General features: G+C 45.1%; 1 protein-coding gene across 2 annotated transcripts in view; it reads left to right on the top strand.

Moving 5' to 3' along the window:
- The first annotated feature begins 3774 nt into the window (after nucleotides 1–3774).
- Nucleotides 3775–19428, top strand: part of WDR45B (WD repeat domain 45B) — a 524626-nt gene continuing 508972 nt past the window's right edge. Inside the window, exon 1 of one of the 2 annotated variants that reach the window (XM_085616786.1) lies at nucleotides 3775–4019. In XM_085616786.1, coding sequence (XP_085472912.1) covers nucleotides 3953–4019 — 67 coding nt within the window. In that variant the 5' untranslated portion in view covers nucleotides 3775–3952. The remainder of the gene's footprint in view (nucleotides 4020–19428) is intronic. The other variant, XM_085616787.1, reaches the window with a different exon arrangement.

The following is a 19428-nucleotide window of genomic DNA, read 5'->3' as shown; positions in this document are numbered from 1 at the left end:
CGGTAGACTTGACGTCCGCCTATCACCAGATCGCACTACACAGATCATGCAACCACCTGACGTCGTTCATCACGCCATTCGGGTGCTACAAATTCCTAAGGATGCCGTTTGGGCTCGCCTCGGCAGCCGCAGTCTTCCAAAAGTTAATGCACTTTTCACAAAAAGACAGGCATCCAATACTTTCAGGACGATATCTTGGTAATGGGAGCCTCTCGAGAAGAACATGACAGGAGACTAGCAGAAGTCTTGACAGTGCTGAGGCAGAACGGGCTCACGGCCCAATGGGACAAATGCAAGTTCGGCTCGGACACAGTCACGTACCTGGGACACGAAATAAGCAGGAACGGTATAGAACCCAAGGCGTCCAACGTCGCAGCAATCAAGGAAGCTCCCACCCCATCGAGCAAAGAGGAAGTAAGGACCTTTCTGGGGATGGCAGTTTTATAGCAAATTTGTTCCTCATTTTGCTTCCAAGACCCATCTATTGAGTTCGCTCCTCAAAAACAAGTCCACGTTCCTATGGACGGGAGAGCATCAACGAGAATTCGAGGAAGTAAAAAGGGACATCAGCGGGGCAGTGCCCATTCACGGATATGACCCAGAAGCCCCCACCGTGTTGACTACAGATGCCAGTGACCGTGGCCTGGGGGCAGTACTGACACAAAGGACAGCGGACGGGGCGATAGCCACGATTAGCTTTGCATCTTGAGCGCTAGCCCCAAACGAAAGCAAATTCAGCGTCATCGAAAAGGAAATGTTGGCGGCTGTGTGGGCAATGGAGAGGTTCCGGCAATTTCTATGGGGCGGAAGATTCCTGCTACGCACCGACCACAAACCGTTGGTGAAGGTCCTCACGTCAGGCGGGCATGAGCACGCCACGCCACGAATCGCGAAGATGACGCTCAGATTACTAGACTACGTCTACGATGTAGAATATCTCCCAGGACACCGGAACAAAGTGGCGGACTTCCTAAGCAGAGCAGCAGCCAAGGAAGCCTCGGAAGTCTAAGATGAAGGAGGATGGGAAGACTATGCAGTAGCATTCACAGGCGACCATGAAAAAGCAATAAGTGCCCAAGACTGGGAAGAGGAATACAGGGAGGATGAGAAGTTGAGCGCCGTAAAGGCATACGTTACAAATGGATGGCCAGAGAAGAGATTGCTAGGAGAGGAGCTCAAACAGTTTTGGGAAATAAAAGACGAACTGTCCCTAGGAGATAAGCCATGGTTCCTGTTGCGCGGCAACAAAGTGGTTCCGCCACACTCATTGAGACAACGCATAGTAGCCATCAACCATGAGGGTCATCTAGGAATAGTGAAGACCAAGGGGAGAGCCAAGGAGGACTACTGGTGGCCGGGGATGGACCTGGCGGTAGAACGCCATGTAAGAGAGTGTGAGCAGTGCAGCAACGCGGACAAGACGCAAAAGATGTTGAGGCCACCCCTGGGCAGATATGCTTGCCCGGAAAATCCATGGGAAGAGATCTCCATCGATATCCTGGGACCCATTACGGATACCAACGACATCCAGAAATATATCACTGTAATAGTAGATCGCTATTCCAAGTGGCCGGATGTCCATGTAGCGGACAATGCGGAGACAGAGACAATTCTGGAATTCCTGACAGACGTCTTCATAAGGGAAGGTATCCCCAAAGGGATCCTGAGCGACAACGGCCCTCAGTTTACATCCAGCAAATGGGAAACCTTCATGGACAGGAATAGCATCACTGTCCGACACACCCCCATCTACCACCCGGCCGGGAACGGCGCAGCGGAAAGGTTGAACAGAGTAATCATGGGGTCAGTACAAGCAGCGATCAGTCAAGGAACCAACTGGGAGAAAGAGCTAAAACGGCTGATGTGGGCCTATCGGATAACCCCCCACTTCCACGGGGTACAGTCCGTTCCGAGTGCTAAGAGGACGAGAGCCGTTCACAAAGGACAATGTCGCCTGGAAACGTCTCACCGTTCAGAGTCATTGGTCCCCAGCAGTGGTGCGCAAAAACTTGGAGAAAGCACAGGCAGTATACACCGACCACTATGACAGGAAGCACAATACAAAAGAGGTCGCGCTGGAGAGAGGGGAGTGGGTAAGAGTCAAACTACCCATCCAGAAGAAGAAGGGAGACAGCAAGTTCACACCGCCTTTCCAAGTGTTGGAGCCGTACTCAAGGTCAGCACTTCTCAGTGATGGGAAGGTATGGTCGCAGGACCGCATGGCGAGGTGCATGCCCACGGGAGGGAAGACACCAGGGGCGGCGACACCTGCAGGGACGCCCAGCGGAAGGAAGAGCCCAGCGGCAGAGCGGGAAAGTCTCCCGGAAGGAATAGGAAGGAGTCCCCAGGTGGGAACAGGACACGGTACCAGTGAGGAGAAGTGTAGTCAGGAAGAGGATGCCCGAGAGGGGACTGAGAACGATGAGTGGGGAGATGCAGGAGTGGAAAGCAAGGAAGGGGCACCGGGCCAAAGGAGCGTGATAACCACTCCTAAGGCTGGCGAACCCAGTAAGTGGACAAGACGAGGAAGAAGAATCACACTGCTCCGAAGGTTCGGGGAATTCAGCATGGACAACAAGTAAGACTGTATATGTTCGACGGAGTTTGTAAGTTGAGGTTGTGTTATAAAAGGGGGAGATGTGGTGTAGCGGTCTAGCGGTTGTTACGCTCGCCGCGTGACGTCACAGGACGTCCGGCGGCGGCCATTTTCAGCGAGTAAGAGCGCCGATTTCAAGGAGGTTAGAGCTCCGCTCCGGCGCTCCTGTGTGAGAAATAAACGTAACACACCACTACCCTGGGTACGCGTGGTTCTTCTAGCGTGGGGCCATAACCAGTATCTTCATTACACTATGATGTGACCCTTCTTCGAGTATCTTGTTGCTCAGATAGGTGTAATTTCTGATATTTATGTTTCCCTCATCTTTATTCCTTGATTTTGCTCGCAAGACAGTGTCATTCATGGTCGTTGAAATATCACTCATAATTACACTGAAATTATGAAAATGTCACACATAGCAATCTGAAACCTTGGCAGCTATGAATGTGTCCTTGTGTGACGTAACTGGTGCTCATGTAAAGCGCTGCAATGCCTTCGGGTCGAGTTTGCGCTATATAAATCTGCCCCCTAAAAAACGTGTCCAGCAGGAAACTACAGTTGCCAGCTTGTGGCAGGTTTCGCTTTCAAACAGTTGAGCATCCTTGGGGTCCTTAGGCCTGAACGCGCAACTCATTACATATATTCCTTATTCTCAATTAAAATTAGGGAGGATAACCTTATTGACTGTTCCTCGAAGATCCAATGAAATGGTTACCATATTGACAATAAATACATTAAAGCCATTTTTTCTTACACTTTGACTCATTTGTATCAAGTGCGCATGTTCGTAATTGCGCCGCTAATGTGACACCTTTAGTGAACCAAAAAGCAACCTGGGTCTGTAGTTAGCAAAACAGAAGACGCGTTGAGCGTAAATTTTACCCAGACAGGCAGCGTTTTCCATATCAATCGTTGATCAAGAGCTATAGAAAGTCCGAAAACCCAAAATCCGTTCTGTTCCACGAAATTATATGCCGTTCTAAAATGGCAGGCATGTATATAGGTTCGGCACTTTTTGACTAAATTCCGCCGTTTGGATTGCGAGGGGACGACGGAAAGACTAAATTACGACTGCAACTATGTGCGTCGTTTTCCTAAATATAATATTGTAATTTTAAATGTTAAGATGGGTGCTGGGCGTGGCCGAAGGCAAATAACTACTGAACTGGAGGAACTTAAGGCGTGGCGGCCATCTTGAAGCGGTGGTTGTGGGTCGATGCGCTCGGTGCTCGTTCCCATCGGAGACGGAAGTCACCTCCTTCTTTTCGTGTTGTTAGGGATTCCGTCCAGTGTACCCTTACAGGGCACGAGATGCTCTGACTGTCACCCTAAGTGCAGGGACCTCGCACTTCAGCCATGAATCTGCTGCCGGCCAACCCGCATGGAAACGGACTGCTTTATGCGGGCTTCAATCAGGACCACGGTGAGATGGGACAGACAACACGATAGTTTCTGTCGTAACCGATGACTACATCTTTAACGGGAATTTGGAAAGAGTAGAGAGAGGCAGAGACGGGAGAGCGATATAGAGGCGTGACCTGGGTGTGGTTATTTGGGGGCGTGGTCGTTGCCCTGTGTATTTATTTGGGGAGGGGGTGAAGAGTGGGTGGGCTGCTTAGAGGTGGGGCACTATAGAGCGTGGAGGCTGTTTCAGTTTTGAGAGCCTTAGGTTTGACATGAGGTGTAAACTTGGTCTGGTTATTTTAGGGTAAAGTCTGAAAATGTATGGCGTTTGTAATTCTGATGGATATTTCTGACTGCAGAATCCTCAACTTGTGAATATCCCCGGTCACTAGATTGTGTCTGGAAAATTCAAAGCAGTGCTCCTGTAGCTGGCGTGTTTCTGCATCAACCATATTCCGCCTTGGATCATGTGATTAGTGGAGCTATGTATTAATGCCACCCATGTGTGTTCACGTCGGTTCCTTCTTTGTGTGGCTTCAGGTGCTGGTCCAGAGCTCTGCTCCTCCTTGTTTTTTCCCTCATTAGTGAAGAGGATTTTTTCCCCCAAAAAATGTTTCCAGTGTGCAAGGGATGTCATACCCTGGACTATGATTCGCTCCCAAGGCCAATTCTCCTCCCAATCAAAGTCTTTGGGTAAGTTAAAGAGAAGTCCAAACAGGACTCTGCACTTGTCAAGCACTCTTCAGAGAAGTTGTGAGGGCGAGAAAACGAATAATTTTCAAGCCCAGATGAACTCTGAGTTCCTGGGTCCCTCGACGACCTGCAGCGAGTAGAAGTCTTTTTTTTATGAGGCCATCCTGCGCATCTTTGGCATGTTTCTGGTTTTCTGTGGCGTGCCTTCAAGCTCCAAGAATCTGGAGGTCCCTCCAGTAGAGTTTCTGGCAGCTGTTTTTCCCTAAGCCCTTGAACCTACCATGGATTCTGTATCCGCATCAGGCTCGACTCCGGCATTTTAGGAGAACCTTCAAAACCCCTGTCTTGTCTGATTCGCAGTCTGCTAGGGCTCGACTGAGGCAATGTCCCTATCTTGACATGCAGGAGCCTATAGTGAACCTCTCACACTCAGACATGATCTCCCTGCTGCTGCCATGCACATATATTATAACCACTTTTTAGTTTGGACTCTGATAAGAACCTACCATATGGAGATTACAGTTGAATGGAGGTAACGGGGAAGAGATTTCCTCTCCTTATGATGCAGACACATTTTACATGGGCCAGGACACCTATTTGGTAATCGCGCGCTTTACAAATTATGATAACATAACAAACATAACATGGAAACAGGAGGACGGTGAATTTGACACCTCACCCGAAACTGCAATAGTTTCTTCTATGGAACATCAGCAGAGGAGAGTACCTCTGACCTTCACCTCCCCACTATGGAGGTTAAAACAAGCATTCTCTTAGAGGAATTCCATTCTGACCTGGCACTGACCGAACCTTTCTTAACTTTTACTGAAGCCCTTACTGGCACACAGTTGGGCACTTGAGATAAGCCATGCTCTGGCCGACATAGTCAACCGACAAGAGGCCTGTTGCCATAGACCTTCTCCAGGTTTCTGATATTTTTTGATTCCGGTTCTAACACAGGAGAGCTTGGTAGTACAGCCCTCCACCAGTATTATAGACACTAACACTTTTCCAACCACTCCCCTGATAAGAAGTGGAAACACTTGGACACTGTTGGGAAACTTTTATGTTCTTGCCATCCAGTCTCGACCTGTGGTCAGTTAACACAAGCTGCCCACATGGGCCGTTTTACTTGTGCTCTCTGAGACATGCATGGTGGGTGATATCTTACCTGCGGTTCCAGAAGGCCTATGATCTTCACTAGCACAAACATTCCAGGATGGTCAGGATGCTGTCAAATTTGTCATCTGCTCTGACATGGACACCACCGGTTGTCTAGGCAGGGCTATGATAACTAGCATGGTGCTTCTGCGCCACACATGGATAGGGTCTGCTGACTTAAGGGGGTTTTAGGTTACCTTAGTACACATGCCTTTTGACGGCTCCCACCTGTTTGGCAATAAGGTGGTGTTGTCCCAAGAACGTTTTAAAGAAAGCCAAGCCACAGCACGTTTTCTGGGCCTTTAAGCACCAGTCTGGCAATCTCCACAACAATGTTGTCCTTTTAGGGAATATGCAAGGGGCCTGCCCTCACTGCCCGCACAACAGGCTTTTTCGCCCTTTCAAGGCCCAGGCCGCTGGTACGGCAGACAGTAACACAGCCTTCCTGGACAGCGTTCCTCCCAATCTTCTGCCCTCTGGCTAGAACTGCACAACCTCTATACACATGCGTCCAGTGGAAGGCAGGATCAGCCACATTCTGTCAGGATGATAAACATCGTATCCAACAAATGGATCCTGTAGATTGTCTAACAGTGCTACCCCATGCCATTTCTTTCCGATCCACCACACTTGCCGCCTACAGCGAAATGCCTTTCGGAGATCCACCTGTCCCTCTTATGCAAGGAAGTGCAGGCTCATTTAGCCAGTTAGCCAGAGAGCGGGTACATGCCTCAGAAGTGAGAACTGGGTTTTATTCCTGCCACTTCCTTGTATCAAAGAATGACTGAGACCTTCACTCTATCTTAGATATTCACCCTCTCAACGCCTTCCTGTGTAAAGAAAAATTAAAGATTCTTACCCTGGCCCAGGTTCTATCTGCCCTGTATCCCAGGGACTTAATGGTGGCATTTGAAATGCAGGACACATATTTTCAGATCTCTGCTGCAGACTCACAGACACTACCTTTGGATCAAGGTGGGCCACAAGCACTTTGTTTGCCGTAATCCCTTTCTGTTTCACCAGTGCCCCTTCAGTGTCCACAAAAGTGATGGTGGAGGTTGCTGCCCATCGGCAGAGCTAGGAGGTATCAGTCTTCCACTACCTCGACGACTGGCTATTGAAGTTAGGCTCGCCACAGTCAGTCGGGACCACCTTCAAATGATTGTGAACTTCTAGACATCATTGGGGTTCTCAATCGGCCTATCAAAGTCTCACCTGATTCCTTTGCAGAGGCTTCCGTTCATCAGAGCTATCCCGGATACAGTGTACTTTTGATCCTTTACTCTGGACCTGCGAGTCCAGGACATTTGGAATATGATTTTTTTTATTTCATCCTCTCTACTGGGTCGGATTGAGGATGACACTGATGCTTCTCACCCTATGTAACCCCTGCTTGCCAACAATGCCGGATGGCACCTTCCTTTGTAGAGGGACCTGAAGTCTGTGGGCTCAGCACCAGGGCAACTTGTCAGATTCCATACAAGTGCCGGAGGCAACTGCAAAATATTTGCAGTGGTGGTGGCTTGACTTCAGTTGGACCAGCATCAGACCTCTCCCTCTACCCCATCCAAAGTTTCTGGTGATGGCGGACTCATCACTACTGGGTTGTGGAGGTCATCTGGGATAGGGGGGGCTCTGGTTTTTGGGGAGGCTTACCTCCTCCGGTGGAGACCTGCTGGAGTTGCAGACAATTAGCTTAGTTTTGAAGGCATTCTTGACAAACATCAGAGGGAGGCTGGTGCAGGTTCCCATCAACAGCATCACAGCCATGTTGTACTGCAGCAAGCAGGGCCAGTTGGGGTCCAGAGTTCTGTGCCAGGAGGCTTTACGCCTTTGCAGCTGGCTGGAACATCAGATGATTTTTCTGGCAAAATCTTAAAATGCCAGGATGGATGAAGCCTAGCCGATTACGAATAGCAATTATATCCTGAGGTGGCACTGGGCATCTTTCAACAGTGGGGAGAACTCTGGCTAGATCTGTTTGCCGTTGCCTAGAACACTCAATGTATGCACTTTAAGGCACTTGATTTCCCCAGAAAAGACTCTTTTGGAGTCACATTCCTCATACAGTGGAGCTTGGCACTTCAGTTACGAAGATGATCAGGGTCGACCATTCGCAAGTGGTACTAGTGACATAAGAGTGGGCCCAGAGAATCTGGTACCTGGAGTTTCTGGGCCTGAGTATTTGCCCTTTGGTAAAAACTTCTGATGCAGAAGGATCTTCAGTTGTAGCAGCAGAGCAGGGTTTTGCACTCAATCCTGTGCAATCTGCATCTCCATGCGTGAAGGTTGAGAGGCAGTTGAGTTTTTTAATCTCCCTCCCAAGGTTGTTGATGGCATAGGCTAGGCGCCCTTTCATTAAATGTGTATTTGTAGATCGTGGGACAAGTGTGTGGCATAAAGTTATACCCGGCAGTTAGACCCGTTGCAGGCAAAACTGTTGGCCTTACTTTTGGCCTTGCTCTGGGCACAATTAAAGGTTACCTGTCAGTTCTTTCTGCGTTCTCTTACATTTACCACACCTACAAACGTCCTTATTTATATCACCGGTTGTGTTTTTTTCTGCAAGGTTAACAATATATTTTTCTACCCGCCCTCTTCGTGATGCTACGGTGAGACTTAAATCTATTTTTCACTTTACCAATATGTGCCCCTTTTGAACAGATGCACAGTTGTCTCTTCTACTTATTCCCTCTAAAAACTGTCTTTCTGGTCAGAGTAACATCTGCACACCCTAGTGAGTAAACTTCATGCCGTTTCGATCTAGCTTCCCAATACCTCGTTTTTGTTGTTGAAAGAATGTTAAGGACTCAAGCTGTGTTCTTGCTGAAGGTGGTGATGCCCTTTCAGGTTGGACAACCCATCATGCTGCCGTCTTTCCTTGCTTCGCCTCATACCTCAAAAGAGGCTCCATCGTTTAGACCCCACGAGAGCTTTGTTTTTACATTGTTCATGCTAGATAACATACGGTGGATGATCAGTTCTTTGTGGGGTTCTCTGCAGTAAATGAGGGCAGGGCAGTTCAGAAACGGACCATCTCATGATGGCAGTCCTCAGTATTAAAATCTGACATGCATTGGCTAAGCAGCAACATTCAGAAGGCCTAACGGCCCACTCCACCAGCTCTAAGGCCGCTACTACTGCCTTAGAATGTAGTGCCTCTTCTGGATATTTGTCACGCAGCTGCATGGGCATCAGGGCATGCGTTTACAAAGTGCAACTGCCTTTGTGCTCAGATCTGTTGAGATGGGCATTTTACCCGCTCAGTCCTGCAGAACTTTTTAGTCTGAGTCATTCATCAGACCTATCGCCATGGAGGTACTGCTTTGGTATCTATTCACAAGGTGAAGAATCTGCAGTTGGAAGTAGCCATCAGGAGAAAAAGTTGCTTATTTTTTAGTAACGTTCTTTCTGATGGATATTCTATCTAACTGCAGATCCCTTATCGCCATCCCACCTCTCAGTTCTGTGGTATGGTCTCTTCCAAGTAAAAACATCCCAATTTAGGAATCAATGCTCTGGTTTTCCAGTTTGTTTGTAGGCTTCAAGTCTGAGAGCGCCAATCAATTATAATGAAAACAAAGGATGTCAGCGTGCGTGGGTGGTGCTATTTTACAGCTTTTGTCCTCATTTCTGGAGCAGAATTACGTAGAATTGGAATTACCTGGCGCCAGATGCTGGCATGAAGGAGCTGTGTTGGGAATTTTTCAGATCCTGTCTGGTGCCTTGGTGTTCACCAGGTGAGGAATCTACATTTAGAGTTATCCATCAGAAAGAGCGTTACCAAAGGTAGGTAGCTTGTTGTTTTTGCTGGAGCTATGCCGGACTGAAGTCTCTTGACTCGGGTATTTTTTCTGTTTGGTAAAGTCTCTGTTTTAGTGATGGAGCAGTGTTTCTGAACCTTAGTTCTGTGTATTTCGGGTGTCTCTCTCACCTGGGCTTGGCTTATTTGCAGAGTCTGGGGTTCAGTAGTCTGAGGTGCTTAGGAATAGATTTCAGAAGAGTTTAGACCAGGGATCTCCAATGAGTACCTCGGAAGCTACTGGTAGCTCGCCAGCACCCTCAAAGTAGCTCTCAGGTAAAGACAAGACAAGCCAAGCCAATCTCTGAGAGTCAAAACATATTAAAGAATGCAGCACCATTCATCTCAAAACCCTCAGAGTGAAAGCTAACCAAACCAGTGGCAATGCCTTATAATTGCACTCAAACACAAACTGCGTTGGTTTATGGGGTCTGCTCCCTGACTCTCTGTATCCGTTTTTAATATAAGTCACAAGGTGATTGCCCATGCTATAAGCCCCACTCTATCAGCCGCACCACAGATGTGAACAATGCACTATCAAAGAAAAATTGTAGCAGTAATCAGTGCTGAACCACCAAAATGTGGGACTGCAGGAGCCAGAGTGAACATGTGCTAGTTGGGAGCATGATCAGCCCAATAGATGAGAAGCGCAGGTTATTGACCCAGAGGAGAGAAACATTAAGAACCTCATCAGCATTTATTTATGTGTGTTTCTGTCTGACATAGTGTCTCTCCCTAATAAACAGTGTTGATTTCTGGAAGCTACTGCTAGTGTCAAAGTCCATCAAATTTGTATGATGGCCCACATCATAAGGTTTTCTTTAATCTCTGGCACAATAGTTTCCGTTCATGGAATAATAGTGGCAATGGCATGATAGTAATCCTTGACTATAATGCCCATTTTGTTTTTCTAGTTGTGTTCTACAGGCTGCCATCATTGACATATTAATAGCATGACTGGCCTACTTTTTGCCACCCCTGACAGAAAGATGACTGCTATACGGTGAGCATCCTGGATTTTATGGCATTCAGCCTTGGTAGAATGGTGGCCCTGTTTTAATGGTGGCCATTATTGGCATAACATAGGCCTCTTTGGTGTTATGGTGAGCATCCATTACCGATGTTTGTAATAACTTCTAATCAAAGTAGAATCCGTTCATGTGAGGCCTTTTTACATGGTAATACTCGATGAAAATGACAAGCTGATATTTGACTTTTTTTCTAACAATGAAAACTGATATTTTAATGGTAAACATTGTGTTTTCAGAACAGGTTTTACTTCTGGAAAATTGAGTTTGTTTGCCCAAAATGGAAAGAGGTATTTGTTAGAAAAATTTGTATTTTTTATTGCAATTCCAAAACACATATAATGTTAATAGCTGAATGATAATTCAAGCTGAGTTGGGGGACTTTCTGCTGTGGTTACGTCTTTTTTGCCGCACAGCATGTGACAATTTGAATGTTACTTCATTAGTCAGGTGGAAGCATTTGATACTAAGAAACATTTTCCTCGCATTTCTTTTGGTAACCTTGTCTGGAAAGCTTGGGTGGTCACTACTAATAATTCTGCTTAGGGTGGTCATAGTGTAATGTTAACATATGTTGTCACTATTTTAAGATGATAACATTTTCTAGTTGCTCACTGGACTGTCCTTGAGCAAATGTAGCTCTCAATACAGAAAAGGTTGGAGACCCCTGGTTTAAACTTAGCTCTTTGGAGCACAAATAATGTGAGCTCCTATGTAGGTTTTTTACATCCCGAGTAGTGTTTAGAGAGCGAGGAGAGGGGTGTGTGGATAAGCGTAATTTGTAGCTAAATTGCTGATATCACGAAACCAGAGACATGAGGATGATTTTGTTAGTTGATCAATTGTTTTATTATGGGCAAAACAGTTCATAGCTACATGCCTGAAACTGTAAGAATGTGGAAACAGTGTATTACAGTTTCATGTTCCTCCATATCACATCCTAGTTTTTGTAAAAAAAAAAAAAAAAGAACATATAAAGGGCCCTATTACGATGTCTTCCGACACCGTAGTGGATAAGGGTCCGACCGGCCTCTGGTCCCGACCGCTGAATTATGATGCAACCGCACATGCGGTTGCAAGCTCTCTTTTCTGTGTGGGAGCTTGTGCTGCTGTTGGAAACCGGCTGCAGCACAAGCTCTTGACAAAAAGGTAATTTGTGTTCATCCCTGCACCGCATGGCAGGCACCTCAAGGTGCCTGTCACACTGTGCAGGGATCAACGGGGGCCCAACAGGGGGCCTCTAACCAGAGGCCGCAGGAAGAAGGGTGTCCTGCTAGGGCCCCCCAAACTCTGTTTCGGACAGGCTTTCCATGTCTGAAAGCCCAGCATTGAAAGCGTGTCGGGAATCGAGCATCATAATCTGGACAGCGTGAAGCGCAGTCCATTGGGATTACTGGCAGTTGGGCTCCTTGAGCCCATTGGAATCCGGCCGTAATGTCCGCCCGGTTTCAAAACTGACAGCCTCCATTGTAATGAAGCTGTTGGTTCATTGTAATTGCCTCACATGTTTTGTTAACAGTACCTAATGATTGAGTTGCACCTGTTTTCTGTAGGGTGCTTCTGGAACATCAGTTACTGAAATCAGATCTTATATGTGGGGTAAAATGATGAGTGCTTGTGGGAGGGGCATCGGTGGCTTTGGGGGAAACAAGATAAAATCTTGTCTTTCATTGAAAGGTTTATGTAATGCCTTTGCTGGGGTCTAGGGTAGCTTGAGACCACAGGGCAGCATCAGTGGTGTGTGTTACTGTTTTGATACGTTTCCGAGGGTTTACCAGGGATTCCGGTACTTTGCACTCAAGTTGATTATCAAAGTCACTCTCTTAGCACGTCTAATGCTCCAGCTGTAGCTAGGTGGACCAATTATGCTGTTCTAGTATGGCTAGTAGTCTTTGGCATTGTTACCGCAGCCAATAAACTCATTGACCAGCCACATCTATATATTTAAATACATTAAGTTTTCATTTATAATTGAGGAAAGTTAGGTAGTTATATGCATAATCCACAAATAAACTAGATATTTCTAGGAGTTTCTCAGGCTGAGGTATGATCCCAAGTGTTTATAGTGCTTGCTCAGTAAAGGTGCAATGCTGACAGTAACATCAGGGCCTCTGTACAATGGTTATCCACGTGGGAAGGATCATAGCTTTTTTGTAAATGCTGTTCTTTACTATGGCTCATGTTTCTGACATGTTGTTTGCTTATATATGTAGGTATTCACCAGCCTTCTTTTCAGATGTCTCACAACACAATTAAGATAGGTAGAGAAAGGTTAGCCACAATAAAAAGGGAATGCTAGTAGGTGGTTGGAGCTGTCTAATCAGAGGCTTTAGAAAAAAGAAAACTTTTCAGGGGTTGGCAAATGCTCCTACATTGGCATGATATTTTAAGATTTTTGTTTTTATGCCATTGAGAGTTTTGAGGGATAGATATAGTAATTTTGAACAGCATGGTTTAACGGTGTTATTAGGTCAAATTAGGGCTGACATGTACGTTGCGTTAAAGTTTGTGTTGCATAATTAACATTTTAAATTGATAACTTTCTTTGAAAAGTAGTAACAAATTGAATGCATTTGAAGATTGGTTACATATCTCAGCTTTAAGAAAAGACATAGCACACTATGTTGTATTGTGGAACGTTATATTTTTTTTGTGAAAGTATTGATGTTGATACTACAGCTGTATTTGTATATGTTGTTTTATACACCTGCGACCTTGGTCATATGTGAATGTCGGCACACATAAAATCTGTTTTGAAAAATACTATGATCAGCTTTAGCTTGTAGCTGAGACATTACATTTTGCAGGATGTTAAGCTTTGTGATAAGATAGGCACTGATGTTTTAATAAGAGCCTTTCATGTAGCCTAGATTGAAATTGATATAAGACTATTGTTCATCCACTATTACATGCTTGAATTTACAGTAAGAATGTTAATCAGGAATGTAAACAATGAATAATTCTGAGCCAGACATTTTATACCACACCATTCTTGGTGCTTGAGTCTCTTCTAAAAATTGTATTGATATCCTCAACAACTATTTTCCATCAAACCGGAGGCCTGGACACGAGGGACGATTTGCTTACATAGAGAGGAGGTGAGCAACTGCAATTGAACTCCAGGGTCGGGGGGGGCACATCAAGGGTGAAATGGGGGACAGGGGCGCACTGACACAGGGGGGGGAGGAGGGGGACGAGTTGGGAGTGGGAGGGGGGCTACTTTTATGGCACATGGGAGCTAATGCTGTAATGTACAGTTGTTGTTGCTTTGAAAACTAATAAAAAATGTTTCAACAAAAAACTATTTTCCATCAATGGTATGTTCTCTAAACCAAAGTACTCCTAGTCAATAGCGTCTTCATAAGGTCTCGCCTCCACCAGGAGACAGTCTCTTGATTTTGAGAAATGGTGGAATCTGTGAAATAGTGCAGTGAGGTAAAATTACCTCGCTCCGCTGAGAAGAGTTCTTTTATTAAAACTGAGGCAGGGGCCAGGTTAAAATCAGTCAGCTGTATTAGGGATGAGTTATCTATGCTTCACTTCCATTTAGTGATCAAGAAGATTGACATGTTTCAGCCTACTTGAGCCTTGAGAGGTTGTCTGATTTCTTCAGTACCGTCCTATGTCAGATTCCTGTGGTACCTGGTGGAACACGATCTCCCTGGAACTTTGGCGACTAGCACAGTGACTTAGTCAAAAGTGAAATAAATTGCTTTCCCCTATTTGGGGAGGGAATAAGGCCCCATAGGATGCGGTGAGGAGGTGGTTGCTGAAATCAGCGCTGCCAATTCTTTGTTGGCTACCCACGCACGGCCAAAGCCGTGCGCGTTTAGCCAAACAAACATACCACCGACAATGAAAATAATTCTGGTTGTTGAGGGTTCCGTTACAATTTTTAGAAGAGACCCGGTCTCCTAAAATGGTGAGTTATTACTCTGATATTTGGTGCATTAACTAAGCAACCCAAGTGAAGCCCTCTTTCCTGCTTTTTACTCTCTCACGTTGATTGTTTTGAACCAGAAATGTTATAGCCTTTAAAAACCATGTAAAAGAAATCTCATGCAAGACAAACCAAACACGTAACACAGTGGTTTGAAAAGCGCAGGAAAAATAAGATGTAAAAGTGGCCAATTGTAAACTGCATGAGTTTGGAGCTTAAAAAAATATGAGGCCTACTTCTATGTAGCTAAAGTGTCTCTTTCAGTCCTATGTTGAAAAGCCTGCATAGGCCGTCTTCTCTAACTTAACAGCACTGAGACTGAGTTACCTTGATAGGGACTAGATACAGCATGCTAGGGAAAAGGCTTACCGGTAAAAGTACTTTAGGAAAGTGTCTGGAAGCAGACATGGCCCTAGTTAAAACAGGATTGATTGTATGAGGAGCAAAGGGGGTGGTCTGAATTTTACCCCTGTAAAACATTTTAATTTTTTTTACTAACTCTTTTAGCTCAAAAGCATTTCTGGTACAGAAACTAAAACTTACTTCATTTATGCAGAATAGAAGTTGCGTTTTTTAATAAGACTAATAAAAGTTATTAATTACATTTTGTCCCTGTTAACAGAATGTAAGAAATTGGATATTTGGTTGCCGGGGTGGTAGCCCTCCTCAAGCACAATCTCTGTCTGGGTGAACCACAAAAAATTGCTAAGTGAACCTGTGCTTAATCCTCTGGTAGTTTAGCACAAAAGCAGTTGGGCTTGCCTTGGAGACAACGTGTAAAGTATTTATGCAGCACATAAACAGTAATAAAGTGAAAACAGCACACAAGTAAAATCTCACACCACTTCAGAAAAATAGAGAAAAGTTTAATAAATAAAATGAGACCAAAACAACAAAAATGCAATGTATAGAACTGTAGCTACTAAAGTTCTTTGTAAGTATAGTGCCTAAAGCGCCACTAGTGGTCATTTGGTCATTCTAGACTGGGGGAAAGACACAAGTTCAGAACAACTGCAATGGAGTTAAGGCCGATATAGATCCGGCTCGAAGAGTCCAGTTCGCAGAGGAGGAGATTACAAGGAGCGCATAGTTGATGGTCATCACAAGTAGCGTAGAGAGGAGGCCGTTTATTGAGGACGGTCATTGCTGAAGCACGAAGATCATGTTGGGCATTGCAGGCGTTCCTTGCTGGGGCTTCACATTTGCGATTACTGCAGGCTGTCACCGATCATGCATGAAGTGTGGACCTCGCATTGGAGGTTGTGGCTGGGAGCTGTTGTAGCACAAAGAGAAAATACCCTCTTTGAGGTAAAGAGATGTAAACAATTAATCACAATATGTAGAATTATTCTTCGCTTTTCCAACCCATAGAAAGACTGCTAAGACTTCACATGAACACAACTGCAGGGGCTTACTTATTGTTAAGAATAACAGTAAAGAGTCGCTAGCTTTACTGTATCTTTCTTTCTGCAGAATTACAGCTCAGTATGTCTTTACACAGAAATATTGACATCACAAAGCCGTTTAAAAAAAAATATTAGTATCACATTACCTCAACAGGAAAGCTTAAAACAACACGATCATGTTTAGAGCATATTTACTTTTTCTCTCTCTCTCTCTTCCATGCATTGTTGTGTGAAGAGCTCTTGCCCACCTGTGTGTGCACCCATGGGCCTTGAGAAATCTATTCGCCCACGCGCTATGGTGAGTCAGATTTATTCAGCGCAAGCTATTTTTAGGGCCTACTGACCCCTTCTGGTGAGCTGATAAAGAACAGGTGTTCTGTTCTCTCAGAAATATAATTGCCTTTACATTTTTCTTTATCTTGTCAGTTTTGCTCTGTGTTTAGATACAGAGGTCAAATGTCATCTTATGATTAACAATTTGCAGTCAGAGAAAGAAAATTAAACACAACTTCCAAGGTAAAATAAGCAGCAAAGTTAGAGGATTTTAGCTGACAATCGTGCTGTACAAAGTGTGTGAAATGAAAGGCTATAGGATAGTCCGATTTGTATTTGTTTCCCTATCAATCAGCATTTGATAAGCTTGTAAATGAACTGTACAAACATTTCAAAATGTATTTTAGTAGTTTTGAACACTTTTTAAGGTCGAGCTAGACAGCGCAGCTGTCTCTTCGAGACTTGCTGTAATCGGTCTGTGGGCATCAAGTCCATCCCCTTTCTTGACATTGCCTTTCATTTGTCTATGCCAGTGTCCTTTAAAAGTCCCTGCTTGCTTGTGGTCAGCCCTGACTCTTTGTCCCTCCTTTCTCTCTTCTGTTCCTCCCACAGAGCAGGGACTCATCCACTCTGGTTCTTTATCTGTTCTAGGGGGCTCTTTTTTTCTTGGTTTCCTGCTCTTTTACTGTTTGTTTTAGCTCCTGCACCCTAGCTGCTTACATTCAAATATAGTATTCTTCCTCCCACCTCCTCTTAATGCCACAGTTATGTTACTGTTGCCCTTTTTACTGCTGCCTCCCTCACTGTGGCTCCCATTCCATTTCTTGTATTTTTTTAATTAATTCGGCTTTTTCACTTTTCGATCTCCACCGTTAGTTGGGCTTTTTTTCAGTAGATATTTGCTTGGTTTGGACTTCCTTTTAAGGGGGATTGAGCTTGTTTTTTTAGATATGGCCTACAAAGGGTTTACATCCCGCCCGCTCTCATTCCTACCTTTTCATTAGCTCCTGTGTAGGATACTTACTTTTTCTCCAGTTCTATTGGCTGTAGCATATTTTCTTACATAAATGTTTTTTTTAGGTGAACATTTTCCCCCTGAATGTATGGATCGCAGCGCCTCATCCCTGTCCCCGTCACCCACCCCTGTACCCCTGGGGCACCATGCTTAACAATATGGGTGCACATATTTAACAATGGTGCCTGTGGCTCTTTTAATTTCCCTATTTATTAACAGAGGGTTTTTATGTGGGAGGTAAAAAAAATGTGAAAAGAATGCCCTTCAGGCTGCTTGCAGCAAGCGTTGTCGCGTGCTAGGCTTGGGTGTGGAGCCGCGAGAGGAGTAGCAGGCTCGGAGCTCTTCTTTGCCCCTACGAGCACCCTCAAGAACAGGGCCCTTGTCCTCTCTGAACACCAGAGGCCAGCCTTCTTTCCTCTTCTCTCAGCGTCCAGCAAGGGAGGGACTGGCGCAATAGAGCCCTGCATCGAGAACAACTTGAGCTCATAACAAAAAGGGGTATGTGGAACACAGACATGTATGCTAATCTGTGTATGGCATCTGCAAAAATTAATCCAGTGGAAGTGTGCAAACGTAAAACTAATAATGCTAAATCGTTTCCTTGGCTAGTGCAATAGTTTTGGAATTGTGGTTTAATACTTGGAGGGTAGGTAGGTGGGGATCTTTTCAGCGCTGTTATCATGATTTTGGTAAAGCATTACTTTTATTTGATCTTAAAATCACGAATGTCAGGTCAGATTTCATACACGCTGGATTTTTTTTAACCAGATACTTTTGCTATTACAAAGAGTACAGACGCACTCCTGTTGAGGAATGCAAATTTCCTAGTTAACGTGCAGGAAAGTTTCAATTCTATTAAGGACGCGGAGGCGAGGATTAGGCTGAATCTTTCTCCAATTTATTAGCTCCAGCAGCTTTACAAAGAACCACAATCCATATAAAAAACGAAATTTCCCATAAATACAGTGAAAATGGAAACCGAAAAGTCCAACAGAGGCAGCCAATCCTGTGCAAGGACGTCCCATAACTTCCCCCCGCGGACGCTCTATCTTCCTCTTTCTTAGTGCGACCCCATCAAGGCAGTCTTTGGTTACTCCTGCTTGCCAGCATCCGATCCTAAGGCAAGAAAAAATTGTAGGTAAGTTCGGGAGACTAGAACCCTATGCAACAATCTTGACCAATATAACATGTCCAAAAAAAAAACAAGTAAACCACAATGGCATAACCCCCATTCCTTTGTCAAAAAGTATTACAGTAAACAGTTACTCACCATACCTATGCAGATGTTCTGGGCGGGTTCGGATGAAAAGCCTGGTAAGATAATCCTCGCCTCCGCGTCCTTAATAGAATTGAAACTTTGCTGCACGTCAGCTAGGAAATTTAGCATTCTATGGCAGGGCCGGAGGCTTCAGATTAGGCTAGTTTAAAGCTTGTCCACCACCAAAAATCCCAGTGACACTACTGGTTTAAAATAAAATCTTTTGAAGGTGGAATCCGAAGACCAGTCTGTGGCATTCAAAATATCCTCTAGCCACGCCCCCAGGGAAAAAGCCTTGGATGCCATTGCACCCCTCACAGAATGAGCTTCAAAGCGGGAAGTATCAATACCTGCTTCCTGGATCACCCAGCGGACCCATCTCTCAATCATGGGGACGAAACCGCCCTGTGTGGTTTAGTAAGAGCAATAAACAATTGTTTAGCGCCCTGTGGACGTATATCTACTGTCGCCACCTCTTAGGCTTTGAGCGCTCTGACCACACACAATTTCGGGATGTCAGGGAAAGCAGGATAGGACACAGACCATGAATTACACTTAGTTCGTCTGGAAATGTGAGAAGTAACTCCCTCCGGAGTGAAAACCCGGCCCGTGACATCTAGGGCCCTCACATCCGAAACCCTGTGACATGAAATCAAACACAACAACATTGCGAGTTTTGCAGACATTTGCTTCCTCGACAAATATTTGTTGGATGGCCAGGATCGAAACAGGTTTAGAACCTTGTTGACATCCCATAATACAGAGTAACGGGGTTCTGGAGGAACAGACAACCTGATACCATCAAGGGTTCAAAGAGAAACTCTCACATATCCCCTGTCTTGAGAGCCCTCA

This window comes from Triturus cristatus, chromosome 7 (assembly GCF_964204655.1).
Source record: "Triturus cristatus chromosome 7, aTriCri1.1, whole genome shotgun sequence".
In the NCBI taxonomy this organism is placed as follows: domain Eukaryota; kingdom Metazoa; phylum Chordata; class Amphibia; order Caudata; family Salamandridae; genus Triturus; species Triturus cristatus.
Note: the sequence above shows the minus strand (reverse complement) of the source record. Positions and strands in the feature narration are given on the sequence as shown.